This window comes from Selaginella moellendorffii, unplaced genomic scaffold (assembly GCF_000143415.4).
Source record: "Selaginella moellendorffii unplaced genomic scaffold, v1.0 SELMOscaffold_36, whole genome shotgun sequence".
Lineage (NCBI taxonomy): Eukaryota > Viridiplantae > Streptophyta > Lycopodiopsida > Selaginellales > Selaginellaceae > Selaginella > Selaginella moellendorffii.
In genome coordinates, this window is record NW_003314297.1 from 1,500,248 (window position 1) to 1,520,254 (window position 20,007).

The 20,007-nt window shown below is 44.6% G+C and overlaps 2 protein-coding genes across 5 annotated transcripts; one reads left to right on the plus strand and one right to left on the minus strand.

Moving 5' to 3' along the window:
* Window positions 1–13,377: 13,377 nt before the first annotated feature.
* LOC9653308 (xylulose kinase) lies at window positions 13,378–15,975 on the minus strand. Its single transcript, XM_024683131.1, has 18 exons — window positions 15,753–15,975; window positions 15,535–15,700; window positions 15,411–15,479; window positions 15,278–15,345; window positions 15,130–15,207; window positions 14,989–15,079; window positions 14,854–14,938; window positions 14,702–14,810; window positions 14,596–14,646; window positions 14,501–14,540; window positions 14,389–14,449; window positions 14,200–14,340; window positions 14,051–14,139; window positions 13,923–13,989; window positions 13,839–13,878; window positions 13,715–13,784; window positions 13,579–13,651; window positions 13,378–13,525 (listed from the first exon to the last, which is right to left on the minus strand). The coding sequence occupies exons 1-18, from the start codon at window positions 15,950–15,952 to the stop codon at window positions 13,386–13,388; spliced, it is 1,638 nt and encodes a 545-aa protein (XP_024538899.1). The 5' UTR covers window positions 15,953–15,975; the 3' UTR covers window positions 13,378–13,385.
* A 108-nt stretch (window positions 15,976–16,083) lies between these two features.
* On the plus strand, window positions 16,084–19,229 carry LOC9653309 (aldehyde dehydrogenase family 3 member H1). 4 transcript variants are annotated; one of them, XM_024683134.1, is made up of 10 exons: window positions 16,383–16,918; window positions 17,071–17,139; window positions 17,210–17,306; window positions 17,378–17,584; window positions 17,654–17,769; window positions 17,833–17,937; window positions 17,988–18,160; window positions 18,218–18,308; window positions 18,365–18,514; window positions 18,726–18,761. In XM_024683134.1, exons 1-10 carry the CDS (start codon window positions 16,700–16,702, stop codon window positions 18,744–18,746), a joined length of 1,248 nt encoding a protein of 415 aa, XP_024538902.1. In that variant the 5' UTR covers window positions 16,383–16,699; the 3' UTR covers window positions 18,747–18,761. The 4 variants fall into 4 exon arrangements, with proteins under 4 accessions (XP_024538901.1, XP_024538902.1, XP_024538900.1 ...); XM_002978058.2 differs by lacking the exon at window positions 18,726–18,761 and adding an exon at window positions 18,848–19,229 and having other exon boundaries at window positions 16,386–16,918; XM_024683133.1 differs by lacking the exons at window positions 16,383–16,918; window positions 18,726–18,761 and adding exons at window positions 16,084–16,372; window positions 18,848–19,229 and having other exon boundaries at window positions 17,654–17,937.
* The last annotated feature ends 778 nt before the right edge of the window (window positions 19,230–20,007 follow it).

A 20,007-nucleotide genomic window follows, 5' to 3' on the forward strand; every position in this document is an offset into this window, starting at 1 on the left:
ATATCCAACTTAGTTGTTTAAGGTTAAGATGTTGGTACCTGTACTATAGCTTTGTCTATAAGGAAGTTGTGTACTGATATGAGTTCATCTCATGGTTTTCACTTTAGTTTCGACTGAATGTTGATTATGCATAGCTAGCCTCTTCAAGGCATGCTAAGAGCCATTGGCTATTATCGCGGTTGAGTTGGATTTGAGTGGTCATTTAGTTCATGCTTGTCCATGAACCTTTATCTTGTACCTGGGGTATTATGTTCATGTTGGACAAGTGTATAATTCGATTACATGAGTTTAGTGTTTGGGTCTTGTGAAGGCAAGTTGAAAAGTGATTGTTGGTTGCTTTGCAACTAATGATTACTTGTAGACTTTGTCAAGTACTGTTTAACACTTGTTTCACTCGATGATAAGTTAATAGTGATGGGCTTGCTTTACTGGATGGTGTTCTGGAGGATCGTATCATTAAACTTATATGGGTTTTCCATGTTGGCATGTGGACTCTACCTCTATTGATATCATTTGGTTGTGTTTAGTCCATAGTGTTGGATTTCATTGAGTCTTGGACGTGGTGATTCACTCCTTGGTGATGTGTTATCTGAAAGTGAGTATTGATGAAGAATCGGTCTCGGATACTGACTAGAGTATCTTCAACTTTGGTTAGCTTAGTTGCTAAAGAGTTTTGAATGGTGATTCATTCTTACTTTTTTCTAGCTTTGTTCTAGTGTTGATGGCATTGTAGTAATGCCTTGTTGTTGACAAAATTGATATTGAAATTCAAGTGAAATGAGATGTTTTCCCATAGGATTGATATTGAGTTTCATTAATCTTGATGAAAATAGTATTGATGATTTGGTTATAGCTTTGTGTTATTGGCATTCGTGCATTGCTAGTTAGCAACTATGTTGACATTCAAATGAATTAAGTGGCAAGTTTGAGTTAGTTGTGTTCTAGACGAGATTATTTAGTAGAGGTTGAGCTTTAGCTTTTCCTTGAAAAGTGATTTAATCGTTGACTATACTAACTCTACAAGCGAAAGAGTTAGTAATTGATATTGGAATGTTTGAATCCTTATTGGGTTTGAGTTGGAATATATCGATCATTGATGATTCTTCTTGTGCTTGTTATGAAGTGAGTTATGTTGTGCTATAGATGGATTCATAGAGGATCATTTAGTGATCACTTGTTGAGCATAGCTCCATTATGTTTGGCTTTTGGATTGATGCAGATATACTCTTCATTAGCTTTACATTATGAAGTTTGGTTATAGATATGTTAAGGAGGATATTGTGGGTTGCATCATGATTTCTTTTTTAGCATTGAAGTTGGTTCATGCGATATTTGTAATCATTATTAGGCAAGATTTAGCTATAGGCTTCTTCGACCTTTTGATTTCTTGAGCTTTTATGCTTATGGTCCATTTGTTAGAAGTTGTTGGGGAAGGCATTTTGGCTCATTAGCTTCAGTGTTGAAGTTAGTATTTGCATATGCCAATCATTGGTGATGATTGACTATCATCTAGGGTAGTTGATTATCCTTGTCAAAAGGTTTTGCTTGATTATTGTTGGTATAGAATGATTCGTTGTTCTTCGGGATGGTGAATTCCTTCTTTGACAATGATTATGCATCTCTTTTTTTAATAAGATGATCGATGATCTTTCATGATAGTTAATTGTTTTCTTTGATGGCTTATGGCTTTTGCAATACCACATGTTATTTGTGGTTTGCCTTGGATTGGTCTCTTGGGTTTGAGACTTCGATAGGATGTTGATGGCACTTGCTTAGACACCTTTGGTTCCTTGGTATTATTGACTAGAATCTATTTAAATTGGCTAGTGCAATAGTTGGCATGAACAAGTGTTTGTTAGTCTTACCGTATTCATTCTGTTCTATTGATTATTACTCGAGTTAGCTTCGATAGACTAGAATATTATTTCCTTTGGGTGATACATTTACGAGCATTGTGCTTGTCAGTCAATGATACTTTGTGTTATTTAAGTTATGTTTAGTAAGTTGTTTGGCATACTGTCTGCCATCTTCAATAATTAAGTTTCATCATTGAGTTTCCTTAATGATACACTAGCTATTGAATTTTGTGGATGGTGGCTCCTATGTGTTTCCCTGCTAGTGATCTTGGTGGTTCCTATACTATACTATTGGTTTATCGGATGATAACTTACTTGGAATACTATTGTGTTCTAATATATGCTTTATTCACTGATAATTAAGACTCTAAGATATCATTGTTTATGACTTTGATATTGTCCATCTATTGATCTTTGAGTTTGGGCCAGTATAGGCAGACTGGCTTCGACACTTCGTGTGCTTGGTGAAATCTTTAGTCATGGGGTAGCTACTGTCGACTGGTCACATCACCCGCCTCTCTGTCAATGTTCCTTATTCCGTTGAAAGGGCGTGACCATGTAAACAACTCTAACTACCTGTTTACAGTAGTCTATCTAAACTTTACCGATAGGTTTGGTTTCTTTGCTCAAGAGGGTTGGGGCCTCTAGCTTCTCTCTCTATGTCCCTACGGGCAGGGGCGTATCACACTTTTGCAAGCTGGGTGACACCCAGAGCAGCAAGGGTGGCTGACTCCGTTGGTCATTTCCTTGTCGGCAATGGTTGAAAGGTGTCTGAGCTAGTAGCGCATCCGTGTTAGACAAAGGGGTTGCCTCCTAACTCATTTAAGTTGGTGCATTTCTCATATAGTGTGAATACCGTGAACTTTTTCTAGAGTTGTTTCCTTGGCGGTATTCTAGACTCGAGTATACATCGACGAGGATGTCGATCTTCCCTGGGGGGGAGAGTGTCGCGAATGTGACTTCGGGTATCAAAAGTTACCTGTCAGCCAATCCTTACGGACACTCTTTCCTTACTGCCACGATGGCAGGAGGTCGGTATTACTAGACCTTTTATCAGCCCCTCTTGTTCAAATGTTAATAAATTGGACTTTGCATCTGTACTTGGCCGGATGAGCATAAAGACGGAATTCCTAAGTGTCTATTCAGCCAAGCATACTTGGCCTGGCTTTTTAGTTCTCTTTTTGTAGCGCACCTGAATTTGGAGCCGAACTCCAAGCCCGTTGCACTATGAATGAGGGTCCGGTACAATCCCACAAGCACCAGCTCCCCGTATCTAGCACCTGCATGCAAAATGGTGTCAGACGGAGTCTGGCACAATTTTGGCATGCCGGTGGCTTAACGCGAGGAGGAGGGTACTCCACCGACTAGAGCAGCGTGGATCTTGGGCTTAGACCCAAGCCGGATGCAGAACAAGGAGCGACACAGCCCAGCGAAAGCCAAACTAATGTCTCAAGTGGTCGGACATGCATTTCAACCACTATCCCTACTATACATTTGGAACCCCCCATAAGCCCCTCCCCCCCCCCTTGAGGAACACACGCTTTGGGCTTTCACCCCAAGCCTCCCTTAGTACCAGGAGTTAGTCTCTGGGACAAGCTCGAAACTTACTAATTATGGAATGTCTTTAAATTGCGAATTTGGACACGGGATGAACACCATTGTGTTCAGGCCGATCTCTACATTCCATAGATATGCCAAATGAGCTAATCTAGACACTTTCCATAAATAGCATTTGGGACCGAAATGAGACCAACACAAAGGGCGTGACAGCAAGAGTGTTTGGTAGACACGGTAAGCTATCATCCGGCGATATTGAGGGACTAGTCTCAATACGCGAGGGTTCTTGCCAAGCCAGTGCAAGACAGAGCAAAAGAGAACTAACAAGCCGGGCCAAATATGCTTGGCTAAATAGACACTTAGGAATTCCTTCCTTATGCTCATCCGGCCAAGTACAGATGCTAAGTCCAATTTACTAACACTTGGACAAGAGGGGCTATTGAAGGGAACTAGCAGTACCGACCTCCTGCCGTCATGGCAGTAAGGAAAGAGTGCCCGTAAGGACTAGCCGACAAGTATCTTTCGATACCCGAAGTCACATTCGCTGAACGTGTATGTACATTCCCCATGTCCCAATGGGACTAATACAAAAAATGGGCGTGCCGCCCTCTCAATGAGCTACTCTACGTGATCCTGATATGCCGCAGCTAGACCTAGTCCTGGAGTAGAAGTGGACGTGGTCGTCTCGAGCGAATCATGTCGATGTCCAAGTCTCCCCCACGAGCTGACCTTAGAACAGAGTCTGGGGGGCGCCATTGCCAGCGAATCTCGCCACCTCCCAATTTGCCGAAGCATGGGAGCCACCTAGATCTCCACTCCTCGAGCTGCCTCGGTTTCGCCCGCTCTTTCAGGATGGTGTAGTGAAGACGCACCGCTGCAAGAGTGAGTCTCCACCATGATACCACCACTGCCGATATTCTCGCTTGTTGCCCATCAAAGCGACAGTGGTTCCGCGCCTCCCAAAGTGCCTGCAGTCCTGTTGCCCTCCAAATGGACCAGCGCTCTTGGCCCAACGCCTCCCAGATGGACATCCCAACTTCAGCCCCTGTCACGTCCCACCGGACTCGCATGTTCCATCGGTGCCGTCCGTAGCAGCGAATACGCCTCCAAGCTGGACCAATGGCTGGGCCTCTAGCTCCCTCAAACCAGTGGAGGATATCCCCACTCCGAGCCTCAAACTCTGGAATGTCTCCGAGTTCCTGCGTCGCCTTGAAGATCTGTCGCCAAACTTCTCTCGCCACGTCGCATTCCCATAGGACATGTCGCGCTGTCTCCAGCTTGCCACACTCCTTGCACCGTCGGCATGCTTCTTCCTGGAACCGCTGTCCTACCGGCAGCCCGTTATTTGCCACCAACCAAGAGGTGGCCTTGACTTTCTCCTGTACCGGTAGTTTCCAGAACGCAAGCATGTTGCCCACCACCTGATTTGCTTCAACTCCTTGCTCGATCCATTTCTTCCAGAGCTTGGGGATCTCCCCTCGGGCCTCCTCCCTGCTGGTCAAGAGACCATCCCTTGCTTCCTTGACGCCGAAGGAGAAGAAGCTCCTCGCTCCTCGTTTCCATGCTGCGGGGTCCCAGTCCAGATCCTCGATGAGCTGCTGTCGCCACCATCTAAGAATGCCTTCCCCCTCTAGTGCAGCCAACGATTGAACCACCACCGATTGCTTCGGAGCCTGTCGTATTACACGAATCCTACCCTTGACCTCGTCATCCGTCACCATCGGCATGACCTGTTCGTCCCCTGCTGGCAACAGCATGTCGCCTCTCAAGACTCGAAAAGGACGCCCAACATTTTGGTCTGGAGACACAACGAACCATACCTCCACATCCTTGTCCTCCCAAGCTGGTGTTGGGGCCGTAAACGCCCGTGTCCAGGCCCCCAAGCTAACTCGTTCCCTGTCTGGCTCCACGTCCCGTTGCAGAGCCACAAAGTCTCCAGATTTGAGATAACGCCTAGGCCAGAGCTGCCCCTGCTTCGCCTCACTCACTGCTCTGATAATGCGAAGAAGATCAAGGTGGACTTTCCTCCACCGTCCCGGGTTAAAGACCTGCATATGCCTCGTAGTCTTCCTCCTGTCCTTGTCTAGAACCTGCACCAGCTGCTTGAGAGTTCGGAAGCCTGCGTTATGTAGCTTTCTCCAGATTGTGTCCAGCCGAAGTCACATTCGCGACACTTTTGCTCTATCTTGCACTGGCTTGACAAGAACCCTCGCGTATTGAGATTAGTCCCTCAATATCGCTGAATGATAGCTTACCGTGTTTGCCAAACACCCTCGCTATCATACCCTTTGCGTTAGTCTCATTTCAGTCCCAAATGCTATTTATGGAAAATGTCTGAATTTGCTCATTTGGCATATTTACGGAATGTAGATATTGGCCTGAACACAATGGTGTTCGTCTTGTATCTAAATTCGCAGTCTAGCACTATTGCATATTTAGTAAGTTTTGAACTTGTCCCAGAGACTAACTCCTGATACTAAAGGAGGCTTGGGGTGAAAGCCCAAAGCGTTTGTTCCTCAAGAGGGGGGGGGGGGGCGGGGGGGGCGCTGTAGGGGGTTCCAAATGTATAGTAGGGATAGTGAGTAGGTCAGGCATGGCCAACCAACCTAAGGCATAGTCTAGCTCCCGCTTGCATGCCTATCCTTGTTTTGCGTCCGGCTTGGGTCTAAACCCAAGTTCCATTCCATGTTAGCTGGTGGAGTACCCATGTCCTTGCGTTAAGCCACCGGTATGCCGAAATAGCACCAGACTCCATTTGGCTCCATTTTGCGTGCTGGTCCTGGCATTGGAATGCTAGTTGCTCTAGGATTGTTCCAAGTCACTCTGGGCTCCTATCCCTTCGCTCCTTGGGCTGTATACTCGAGAGTTGCTCCATGGTCCGGTTCTATCCCTCCTTGGCTCCATGCTTGGGAGTTTGGCACCGTTCCTTCATTCAGTGTCCCAAGGTCCTGAAACTCAGATTCCACACCACTGTCCTTTAGACACGTGGCATCTGTCACGTGGCACAAAGAGGGTTTAGGTTCCGCTTTGTGGTGTTATCCTATGGTAATCACCATAGGATAAAGGGTAAAAACCATGTGTGCTACATTTGGTATCAGAGTAGAGATTCTAAAATAATAAAGGAGTCACAAGATTATCCTTATATAGTTGAGGTTGGTGGTCATGAATTTAAAACCAAAATTAATGACCATAGGAGGTTAAATATAGATGAGAATATAAGTCCTTGAAATGGTAGCTAGGGATACCTTTTATAAATGCTGGAACAAACCCAAGGTGTTGGGGGCGTATTGAAAGGATGAATTAGTATTTTTATTATATGGACGGATAATCCTAAGGGGCAAAGTGTAAGCTCCTGAATTTGGACTTCCTGGGATGTCACCCAGCCCAGTACTATTCAAACCCAAGGACGCTTAACTCTAAGTATCCCAAGACCTTTAACCAATTGGAAAAGGAAGTGCATTTTTATTCATGGGCCCTTTCCCTCTATATTTGAATCCCATGGATTGTCTCTCAAGTCGTTCTCTTTAGTTGCTTACACAAAGGTAGCCCATAAGAAATAGAAAATGATCAAGTGTTAGAGTAACATTTCCAAAGATGGTCGTTGTGAGTAGGACATGGATACAAAAAAATGTATTCTAGTGAACTGGCACCTCAAAATAGCCAGGAGGGTAGGACTTTGAATTAGCAAAGTCCAAAAAGCTAGATGACTCAAGTGAAGGCAAGGAATGGTCTTAGAGAACTAATGAAAGCATTTGGACTGAGGTGTGTTATATCCTATGAAGGATGGGGAGGATTATAAGATCCAAGTGTGAGAATAGAGAGTATCTCATTGATGGCAAAATGTGCTATATAAAGTCATGGGAAAGGTGTTCCTAGAAGAAAGTAACTTTGGCACAGAGTTGTATGTGAACACCATAATGTAGTGCTAACTAATAGTTGGTATGAGAAACAACTACTTTAGTCTTGGCAAAGACTTAGACACAAGTGAAAAGTGCCGTAAGGGTAAACTCATAAAGCCGATGGTGTGGAGACACCAAATATGTCAAGGTGTGATGCCTTGAGATTAAGTCAGTGGGTTCATAGGAACCTTTTGCCAAAGAAATCCCAATGAAAATGGGAATGGCATAGCCTAAGTTAGAAGGCATATGGTTATAATGTGGTGACTTAAATAATGAGGGAGGTGTGGAAACACTAACAATAAATTGTAAGACCTGATAACTATGAGGCAACTAAGCAAAAGGTGCAAAAATAATTGAGGTAAGGTAAGATAAAAATTAACTACCCAAGACTTTTTATTGTGCTAAGAAGATTAGATATACCCTCCAAGATACTAATTGCTTAGGTTGAGATATAGTAAGTTAATGTTATAAAAGGTATTAAAAAAGGTCATTATTGGGACACATAAACACTCTAAAATACCAAGAAGTGGTGTTTGGTATCATAAGGGCATTAGATAAGGCCCAAGGGACTAAATTTCTATTAAATAATGGATAGAATGTGTTATCCAATATCCAAGGTTGCAAAGATGGGAGAAGTTCGTCTATCCGAATTGGACAAAGCCAAAAAGGGATTTTAGCATAGCTAGCAATGGGTATAAAGAGGCCCATATATAACGACATTAATCCTGGTATATGGGATTACACAGTGAGCATATCCAGATTGAAAAACCACTCTTTAAATTGTTGAGTAGGTTTATCCCTAAAAATACTTGCTAAAGCATGGTAGAAAGTGCAAAACTAGCCTCTTAGTTAGGAAGAGAATAACTAGAAGGAACATGAAAAGCAAAAACGTAAAGTAATAAAGGGATAAAACCAAACCATAGGAATCAAAGAGTATAACTAAGGGTGGTTATGCAAGTTAGAAGTAGAGAATTAAATGGTGCTCGAATGTGTTGCTATTACCAACTGTAGTGCCATGGAGAGTCTAAAGCATGGAATTATCCATATTAAACCATATAACAATTACAAATCTTGCAAAAGGAGAAGCCTTAGCAAGCTAAAGGACAAAATCCCTTCGAGGTTCCCAAAGACAACTTTAAAGAGCTTAGTAACTAGAAAGATAAACATAAATGGTTCATAGAATGTGAAAAATCAAAGTGGTGCAGCAGAAGCATGGTTTTGAAGTTTGGCATGAAGCAAGGTTATTGGAAGCGACTAATTTTTCCATTCAACTTTAATCACTTAACCACATCTCCGACCACTTGAAGGAGTCTCATTCACAACTTCCATAAGTCCAATTCAGGACTTGGGGCTTACTAACCTCAAAAATGACATCTATGCCACTCAACCTTTGCATTTAGTCCAAGTGCTCCACGTGTCTGATCCCATGACCGACACCCCAAGGTACCACTGACATATTAGTCTGTTACGCTAAGGCTATACCCATTCACCTTGGTCACACCAATGGTCCAACACCACCTATATCACAGTCCCATCTCTAAAAGACTGGGCTATTCGTCCATGAGTGATCATCCTAGATCCACTTCTTAGCATCCTTAGGATGCCCGTAAACATGGGGAACAACCTTCCCCAATATCCCTTTTTCGATCCCCACTAAGTCCCTTTCTATCTATGGCCATGTTTGCCAACATTGCCACTAGATCAAGGCCCACAAGCCCGACCACCAAGTTCCATTGTCCTCTGGGACTTCCTCACCGTGTGATCGTATCCTTGGTTGCCACACTAGAGGACTATTCCTTTTCCTTTCCACAGTCCGGGACTTTGGGACAACATTTCAAAACACTATGGCCCTATGCGAGCCTCATGGATACTCTCTCTGCCTTCCACCTTTGGGTGCTTTAGCCATGGGCTTAGAGCAAAGTTCCATTGAGCCACGCTAAGTATCCAATTAGGTAGTGCCACCCACACTTAGATTGGGAGCATCGACCATTCGATCTCCTAGGAGAACTAAAGTCGGCTCTTGAACACTTCACCAAGCTACCCTGCTTGTCAGTCCGTATTCACTCTAACCTTAGACTTCCCAGTGGTTATTTCATCACTCAACAATTGGGTATGGCCTTCCTGGGCCAAACTGGCCTTTCCTGACCAAACTAGCCTTTCTTGACCAAACTGGCTCCATTAGGGTCCAATGCCCACACTCTCCCTACTATACTTTTGGAACCCAATGCAGCCCCCCCCCCTGGGGGGACAATTGCTTTGGGCTTTCACCCAACAACTTGTATTAGTATTCAAACTCGGACTCGGTCTCGGTCTCAACGTCGGACTTAAACTCGGTCTCGGTTCCATCTTGGACTCTATCTCGGGTCCATCTCGAACTTCATCTCGGGTCCATCTCGAACTCCATTTCGGACCCCATCCCAAACTCCATCTCAAGTCTATCTTAGACTCCATCTTGGACTCCATCTCAGGTCCATCTCGGACTCCATCTCGGGTCCATCTCAGACTCCATCTCGGGTCCATCTCGAACTCCATCTCGGACTCCATCTCGGGTCCATCTCGGACTCCATCTTGGACACTTTCACATGTCATGTGTTGGTCCTCTTGTGTCCCTTTTCTAGAAACTCACTTATTGCTCGCTTCGTGCTTGTTCCTCGAACACTTCGTTAGGAGTTCCACTCCTACTCTCAACTTTTCCAGTTGGAGCTTTTAGTCTAAACGTGTTACTCCCGTTTAGCTTTCGCTTCAGCCATTGCTATGTGGCACCCTATCGGCTCCACTTTTGGGACTTTGGGATTTATGTCTCATAGCTATCAAAGTGGGAAAGTAGTCCCTGAGTGTTCAAAGAGATGGCTTTGAATAAAAGTTGATGGTTAAAGACATTCACACTTATGTATGAAACTATGTTACATTAGTCGGGTGACATGTTAAGCTAGATTGGTAAATTAAGGGGAATAAAGACCTTAATTGAAGGTGTTGATTTCAAAAAGGGTGGCCCATAGGGCCAAGTATGGAGGAGTCCATGCATGATCATAGACTTATCAAATGAAAGGACTTAGCAGTTTGGAGGAATTAGGTTCGTAAGCTATGATCCATAGCACATTTTAAGTATAAATTGGTGCACCGGCGTGAAGAGTCACGCTAGACATCCTAGGTGATGCCGTCCATAAATGCATATACAAAGATTGGGTTCAAGGCCTTAGTTGAAGGTGTTGACTTCAAAAGGGGTAACCCATGGGGCCAAGCATAGAAGAGTTAATACATGATCATAGACTTATCAAGTGAAATGATTTGGAAGTTCAAAGGAACTAGGTTCCTAAGTTGTGATCCATAGCATACTTTCATATAAGTTGGTGCACCGGCATATAGAGTCATGCCAAGCATTCTAGGTGATGCTATTAATAGATGCATATATGGAGGTTGGGTTCAAGTTCCAACCCTTTAGTGCTAGGTTTGAGTCCTAACTCACTAGATCATGGTGATTGTTTGGAATATAAGGACACTCATTTTTCAGTGGTTATGAACTCTCAGTATAGAGGCTGGCTTGGGCACACTACCAAACAGGGGATGCTCTAAAGTCATGATGCACAGTTAGATTGCTTAGTGTGAAAGCTCAGCATATCTAACTTGAACACTTTGGTGCAAGTGGCACTAAGGACGTGGTGAAATGAGATGAGAACACCCAATCTTAGTTGTTATGGACCCTTAGCCATAAGGGTTGGCTTGGGCGCACCACCAAGTGTAAGTGATGGTCTGGGAGTCATGGTCAACAAGTGAGGTAACTTGGTGAAGTGTTCAAGAGCTGGCTTTAACTCCCTTGGGAGATCGAATGGTCGATGCTCCCAATCCAAGTGTGGGTGGCACTACCTACTTAGATACCTGGCATGGCTCAACGGAACCTCGCTCTAAACCCATGGGTAAAGCAGCTAAAGACAGAAGGTGGGGAGAGTACTCATAAGGCTTGCGTAGGGCCACGGTGTTTCGAAATGTCATCCCAAAGCCCCAAACTGTAAAAAAGAAGAGGAGCAATCCTCTAATATAGTGACCAAGGATACAATCACATGGTGAGGAAGTCCTAGAGGACAGTGGGACTTAGTGGTCAGGCCTTTGGGCTTTAACACAGTGGCAATGTTAGCAAGTATGGTCATGGATGAAGAAGGACTTGGTAAGGACAGGAGAAGGGACATTGGGGAAAGGTGTTCCCCATGCCTCTGGGCATCCTAAGGGTGCTAGGGTGTGGTCAAGGGATGACCACTTGTGGATGGATGGCCCAGTCTTTGAGAGATAGGACTATAATGCAAGTAGTGTTGGATCACCAATGTGATAAAGGTGAATAAGCATAGCCATAGCGTAACGGGTTAATATGTTGGTGGTACCTTTGGGTGTCAGTTAGGGGATCGGACATATGGAGCACTTGGACCAAGTGCAAAGTATGAGTGGCATGGATGCCATTCTCGGGGCTAGCAAGCCTCAAGTCCGGAATAGAACTCGTGGAGGTTGTGAGTGAGACTCCTCCAAATGGTTGGAGATGTGGTTAAGAGACTAAAGTAGAATAGAAAATTTAGTCACTTACAGAGATGTCACATAACCTAATACTATTCAAACCCAATAATATTTAACCCTAAATATCCTAAATCCCTTAATCAATTAAAAAATAGGGTGCATTCTTGTTCTGGGCTCTTTCTCTCTATATTTGAATTTTATAAATTGTCTTTTGAATCGTTCTCTTTGGTTGTTTACACTTGGATATATTTAGCTTAGCATAAAGTAAAATGATCTAAAAGTGGACACCGAATTGCATAGCTGACCTAAATAGCACTTGATGAAAATGATGCAATTACTAAAAGACATTATTATAGTTGTTAGCATTTTCAAATGTATATTTGAAGATATTTGGGAGAAGGCTCTAATCCATACAAGTTATTTTTGTTTAAACTACTGTACCACTGCAATGCAATCCCTTGGGAAATTGATATAGACACTAGGCATCATCCTAAAAATGATGGGTGGCAATCATTATATAGTGATCAAACAAATGATATTCATTATCCCCAACATTCCTACAAAAAAAATTTCAGTTGGTAGCAAGAGTAAGAGTAACTACACCACATAGTGTAAATGCCATCATCCACTAGTTGCATAGTATTGAGCAATTGCACTAATTGCTACTCTAGATTTAAAATAAGGAAGAGACTGCTTCAAAGGAGGGGTATACTACTCTACCATGAAAATGAATGAGAAAAAAAAGAGAAAAAAAGAGAGAGAAGAAATGGAAAATTTTTAGGAATAATAGAGATCTAGACAATACAAAAACTAAATAATAAAAATAAATAAATACAAGCACTTTTCAAGGACAAATAAAGTTGTCTCTCACCTCTATTAATATGAATATAGAAATGTACATATTCAGTTAACTCAAGATTTTAATATAATATTATAATATACAATATATACATATATACATACATCATTATTAGCATAGTGGAATTTTGATGAGATACAAATGTATAACTATGATGTTGTATATTATTATTAGTATAGTGGGATTTTGATAGCTTTCATATTGGTTTCAATCTGGAAAATTAATCTAATTGGATATATCATTAAATGGCAAGGTGTTTAAGACATTTTATAGATTATAAACATATTTATAACTAAACATTGCTTAGAATAAGTTGCCTAGTTTGGTAAAGTGTTCTTGATCCATATATTATCTTATCCACAATTAAGGGAGTGGTGCTATTTTGATTCTTGCCCAAACATGCATGCCACATGTGTTAAATTTCTTTCATCTCTCACAATGCGTAATGTGTACTGGACAATTATTGACCAAGGAAAAAACTTTATCAAAATATTTCATGGTTAAAGAAATAACTTTTTGACACTTACTCTATCTAACACTTGTCACTAGCTAGATCTGATGGCCTAAAAAGTTTGGTAAGTTATTAGAGATTTATAAGCATAAAATTAATCTAAATCTGTTAGGTATGCATATTCTGAATATATCCACTAAATTGGCCCTAAAAAAAACTTATTAAAAAACTTTATTGTAGCATATACCAAAATACTTTGAGAGTCAATCCCTAAAGTGGGATAATCTGTTAAAAACACCCTCCAAACAATTACATGTTTTACAATATGTTAGATACAGTTCTTGATATGCTTCAACATCAGACCATGAAGGTTCATATAAATCCTCATATTTCAGCCAATTTCCTACATTCACAATAGAGTTCTGAAAGTTGTTGAAAACAAAAACTACAACATACCGGGAGGGGAAAGGCAGGAATGCCAACCAAAATATTTGCCAGCCAAAGTAGCTGCCCCTTTAACACCAACATCCTACACAGGAAAGAAAACGACATAGAAATTTTGTGTAAGAAATTTTATTTCTTGCAGTAGAACCTGTGGATCGCTGAGAACTTCTACAGTCTGACCGAAAACTCCAGCGATGATTCCTGGCCACGTAGCAGACCTGACCGACCATTCATACGTTACTTCTTTGCTATAAAACAGCCAAAAATCGAACCTGGCGCCCCCACCAACTAGACGTAATGGTGCTGCTGATTCTGTAAAGCATAAATGAGATAAAGGTTTCAAAACTTTTAAGTACCATTTGATGTTTTGTCGGTCATAGCTTTCTTAGCAGAAAGAAGAGCGAACGCGACCCCTTCCATCACCTGCGCGAATAAAGGCAAACAACCAGCACACGAGTTAGATTATTACAAACACATCCCATACCGCACGAAGCATATCGGCACGACTAGTAGTTTCCGAGATTCCAAGAAATGCGGCTCTGTAAGTCGGACTGTCCATAGGACACCGCTCTCCTACATGATGTAAGACACTTGTGTCAGCTTGAGCAAAACCAGAGACAGAGAAAACCACACCATTTAGGAAAGGAAGGTACAGTAATCCACCGCATCCCACCGACGCTGTTGCAACTAGCTTGTTGATTTCGTCGTATGAGTTGCCTTCCGTTAATTTTTCTGCTGCCCAAGCTAGATTTCCCCCAGCAGTCATGATGGATCCTGATAAGGAGTGTGAAAGTTCTCGAGTTTGACTGAATGTAACCTTACCTGTTTTGAACACCAGTGAAGAATCGGGATGGCCCAAAGTAAATACCCCCGGGACGAATTTCTAACAAAACTGGAGCCTGTTAGCATGCGATTCTGGTTGAAGACAGCTTACTCCATCATTTTCTTCAACTGGAAAAGATCCTGCGACCCACCTAGTACGTATTGCACTTGTAGAAGTGAAAAAACAAGGAGAACAGAAGAACATACCCCGACGTCCCAAGGTACACATAAGACGAACCTGGACTTGATGCTCCAGCTCTGTCGAAGTATCACCACACATCAATTCTCGTTAAACAGGTACGCAACGATGTACCCCAGTGTGCACGCTCCAGCGTCTCCACAAGAGTGTAGCACCGGAAGAGCTCGTAGTTCTGGAAAACCAAGTTCGTCTGATGCTTTCGTCGTCACCTTCCCTGGTTGATCTGGAACTATGAACTAAAGACGGCTGGAAAGAAATATACACACCACATGGAACGTCCGGAGGGAAGATTTTTGGAAACTTTTCTATCCAGTGGTGAAGGCCTGCCGTTTCAATCAGTTTGTCAGCATACTACAAGATAAAAACACGTGAGCAAACAGCAATAAACACGAGAAATATACCTGCAGTGAAGGGTCGATTAGTCCTGTTGTTGAAGCCGTAGTTACGTCAGTGACAAGAGAACCACACAGCTTCCAGGTAACAAAGTCGTGCCTGATAGGCGTTGAGGAAAAGAAAATCAATGAGAAGTGTAAATCACTCACCCTCCCAGTAGAAGATGATCGCAAAAAGAAGCGCTGCCTTCCATGTGCTTATCAATCCAACGAAGCTTTGCCAGAACACTGTGGCAATTCATTGCTTGTCGGCGCCAAGAAAGAAAAATCGAAAGATCGAAAAGGCCCCGCGGCTCACCTGGACGCACCTTGAAAATTTCCAGTCATTGCAGCCAAAAGAGATGGTCCACCAACTAGCTCGGCAATCTAAAACAAAGTCACGAAATCAAATCAATAGATGTAAAAGACAAAAGCATGTAAAAACCACAAACCTCGATCACTTCTTTAGCGGCCCTAGTGTCGGAGTAAAGTATCGCTCTTTGCTTATTAGCACAACCAGCCTGAGGGAAGAACTTAGAGAAGAAATTTATAGAGAACTTCGATCCATACTGTTACCTTTGGAAGGATCACAATGTCCTGCATTTGCCCGGTGACAGAGATTCCTTGAATGCAGCTAGAATCGGCACCGTCATCCCGAGATTTTTTCACGCAGGACTGGACGGCCTGTATCGTAGCGAGCCACCAGAGCTCCGGATCTTGTTCCATGCTGCAAGAACCTCCCCTGACCCCGATCGATCACTTCTACAGCCGAAATATCGCAGATTATCACTCACATAGCCGATTGAGCGGGAGCTGGATGCGCCGCGAAGCCGGAGGCGAGAATATCCCCATCCGACGAGACAATGCACGCCTTGGTCCCTCCCGTTCCCACATCGATCGCAAGAACAGACTCTACATCGATCGCTCTTGCCCTAGGCGCTCGCAAGGAAGTGCGCGCCAGGACGCAAGAAGAGGAAAGCGCCAACAATGCCATTGGGCAAAACCTTTTAGGGCAAGATCATAAGTTAGGGCAAAACAGAGAGATTTGAAAATTCTGGTAGATGCTCTGAGCGCTCAACAAACAATTCAGTGAACTCGCGGCAATTTAAATGAAAGAATTTGGCGTATTGTGTGAGTGCGCGGGATGAGCGAGCGGTGGAAGAAAGGATAAAGGAGGAGGTTCTTCGTGTCTAGCGTGTATTTCTTGGCAGCTATGGAGGACGAGGAGGCCACCACATTGGACATCAATCCGCGCCTCCGCGAGGGCTTTCGATCGGGGCGGACGAGGAGCTCTGCCTGGCGATCCCAGCAGCTCCATGCGATCGCCCGGATGATCGACGAGTGCGACGCGCAGATCTACAGCGCCGTCGCACAAGACACTGGCAAGTCGCCATTCGAAGTCGAAATCTTCGAGGTACTTGAGAATCCTGTAAAATTCCCTCTTCTTCTTCCTCTCGCTTGTGTTCTTGGCTGAATGGATGATACGCCTGTGAAAAAAAATTTCCCGCGTGACAACGACACACACCTAGAACACTGCCACGGCCGTGCTACCATTCGCTGGGACAGATCTAGCTATAAATGCCGCACGCTGTGCCGCACGCTGTGCCGCCGCGGCTGCCGCGGTGGCACGCCACGGTGTGCCGCACGGTAGACGTGACCCAACCATAGTTCGCCGACGTGGCGTATTTATAAAAGCCAGGGCCTTGGCTGTGTTTCACGGTTTTCTTCCTGGGAGCGAGCAATGGACGATCGGCGCCAAGAATCGATGGAGAGCGCCGTAATCGCGGCGGTGTGTGGCGAGGTCCGCGGCGATTTCAAATCTGGTAGGACTAGGAGCTTGGATTGGCGGCTCGCGCAGCTCAAGAGCATCGTGGATTTGATCAAAAAGCACGAGGAAGACATCACGGAGGCCGTGGCCGTCGACATGGGGAAGCCGTCGTATGAGTGCTTCGCCAGCGAGGTGAGCGGCGCTGCTATGGCGCCTTGCCTGTGATTGCGTACTTGCTCCCCTCTCCCCCTCCCGATTTGGATCTTTCTTGCGTTCACCAGGGTTCTTGGAAGATTTCCGGATCGAAATGCCGCTGATTGCGAGTGGATCTTTCTTGCTCGCAGATCTTTCCCGTCAAGAGCGCGTGCCAGCTCGCGATCAAAAACCTCAAGAATTGGACGGCCGCCGTGAATGTAAGCCGCGATTTCTTTGCCCAAATTTCCCATTCTCTCTGCTCATTTTCTTGGAAATCTTCTTTTCCAGGTTCCACCGCTGCTGGCGACGCTCCCGGCGTCGGCCTCCATGAAGCCGGAGCCTTTCGGTGTCGTGCTGATAATCTCCGCCTGGAATTTCCCGTTTCGTAAGTCTGTCGGTTGTAGCGCTCGTTCTTTTTTCGTGACGAGGTTCTCTACTTGTGGTTCTTTAATGCAGTCCTTTCCCTGGACCCGATGGTTGGAGCTATTGCCGCGGGTAATGCCGTGGTGTTGAAGCCGTCGGAGATGGCACCAGCGACATCGGCGTTGATCGCACGGCTGCTCCCTTTGTACTTGGATAAATCTGCAATTCGCGTGGTCGAGGGTGGAATTCCGGAAACCACTGCTCTTCTCCAACAAAAGTGGGATAAGATTTTCTACACGGGTAATGTATAGTGTTTTTCAGTGTACTTTACTGATGACACTTGGCTGGCCGTTTTTTTCTTTCTTTCAGGCAGTCCAAGAGTCGGACGAATTGTCATGGCTGAGGCCGCAAAGAATCTGACGCCAGTCACTTTGGAACTCGGGGGAAAGTCACCAGTTATTGTTGATTCTTCAAGCGATCTCAAAGTAAAGTTCTCAAGTCTTTTTCGGTTTTGCCTTGGTGGATTTTGGCTGACTTTTCTCTTCCAGGTCGCTACCAGAAGGATCGCTGTTGGAAAATGGGGAAACAACAATGGTCAAGCCTGCGTCAGCCCAGACTATGTGCTTGTCGACTCGTCTTGCTCGACTAAATTCGTAAGCAACCTACTACATCCTGACAGCTAACGGACATGTCTTTGTAACAGATAGAAGCCATGAAAGATACGCTCAAGAGCTTCTACGGAGAGAATCCTAGAGAGTCGATGGACATTTCGCGGGTGGTTAATATTAACCATTTCAATCGCCTGGTGGGCCTGTTGGACGATCCAAACATCGCATCAAAAATTGCACACGGTGGTGAAAAAGACGAGACGAAGCTGTGGGTGCCTTTCTAAATTTCGTAGAGTTTCACTGGCGGTCCGTTTTGAACTTCCAGGTACATTGCTCCAACTCTTCTCGAGGACGTCCCGTTGGACTCGAAGGTGATGAGCGAGGAAATATTCGGCCCGATTCTTCCAATCATCTCGGTATAGTTGAGATCTCTCTGTGATCGCATTGTACTGATTGAAGTCTCTCTTTGCAGGTGCGATCCATCGACGAGGCTATTGACATCGTGAACAGCCGGCCAAAACCTCTGGCGCTCTACCTCTTCACCAAGAAGGACAAAGTGAAAGAGAAGGTCATCGCAGAGACGTCGGCCGGAGGCATGGTTGTAAACGACTGCTGCTTGCACGTAAGTGTCACCTCCTCACCCCCTCTTTATGTTTGATTCCCGTCGCGAGTGTCATGTCTTAAGTTCCCGTTTTCCACTCCTACTTCGCGTCACACTCGTCCGTCAAGCCTTTATTTCTCCAACGCTCCTTGGTTGACTCCATTCACTGGTGGAAATTCTCGTTCGTTTCTCACGAGTTTGATTAGACTCCCACTCTCTATGATTCTTCCAGTTCTTGACAACCACCCTCTAGTTTGATTGGACACTCTCGTTTTGATTCTTCCAGTTCTTGACAGCCACCCTCTGGTTTGATTGGACTCCCAGTCTCACTCTCTCTCGTTTTGGTTCTTGCAGTTCTTGACAACCACACTCCCATTCGGTGGAGTCGGAGAGAGCGGCATGGGATCCTACCACGGCAAGTTCTCGTTCGACGCCTTCAGCCACCACAAGGCAATCCTGACGAGGCCGTTCTGGATGGACATCATGGCCCGGTATCCTCCCTACAGCGCGCACAAGAAGACCTTCATCCGGTGCCTGCTCGAGGCCGACTTTGTGGGGGTCATCCTCTGCCTTCTCGGCCTCAAGGGCTGATCCTTCTTCACCGGTTGTCTTTTCTCTCTAATTTTTTCTCTCCCTCTGTGACGAAATTTGTTGTTCTTTTCTTGGTTTTCTAGAATCGAAACGTTTAATTGTATAGTTTGAAGCCATAATAATCTACGTGCTCAAGTCAACGAAATTCTTCAAGCGCCACGTCACCGAGTAAACTTGGTCCATGGAATTCAAACAGGTCAATGGGAGTCAAACGTTTGAGTTGCGACCTAGAATGGAGGTTGGGCGCTTTGATTTGCAATCGCTGCTGTGCATCAAATGCTCCCCGGCTTTGGATTCAATTCGTCGCAGCAAGGATGGATTGATGAGCCAGATGCGACTCTTGTGAGATGCACAATGCATCCATCACAAACAACTCGCATGGCACAGATTCCTCGCTTCTCGCGGAACACCAGCAAAGGAAAAAAGGCGAAGAAAAGAAGAAGCAAGGTTTTTCACTTCCTCTTTTGCGGTCGTTCGTCGGTGATGGTTGCTCGTGGGTTTTAATTGCCGAAGTGGAAAGCCCCCACCTGATCATCCAGCAAATCATACACGCTCTCAATCATTCAATCCAATCCTGCGAGCAAAGAGAGCAAAGAAAGCTAAAGAAACCAGAAAAGAAGAATACTACGCACAGCTAAAAAGAAGAAAAGGATATGATCTGATCTGACCATCTGGAGCCTGGCGATCGAGCAGTGCTAGGGCAATGGACTGGACGCTGGCAGAGGCTGGTCAGGCAGGGGGGTCATGTCGATCGCATTTAATGCCAAATGCCCCAAATCGAAGAACAAACAGGGGACTCGGGAGAAAAGCAAGGAAAGCGAAGACGGAGGAGAAAAAAATGTATAAACTAGAAAACTTGGTTCGTCGGTTTTGCTTGGCAGATCTCTGCGTGCTTTTGTTGTCTTCTTCCCTGCTGGTTTGGC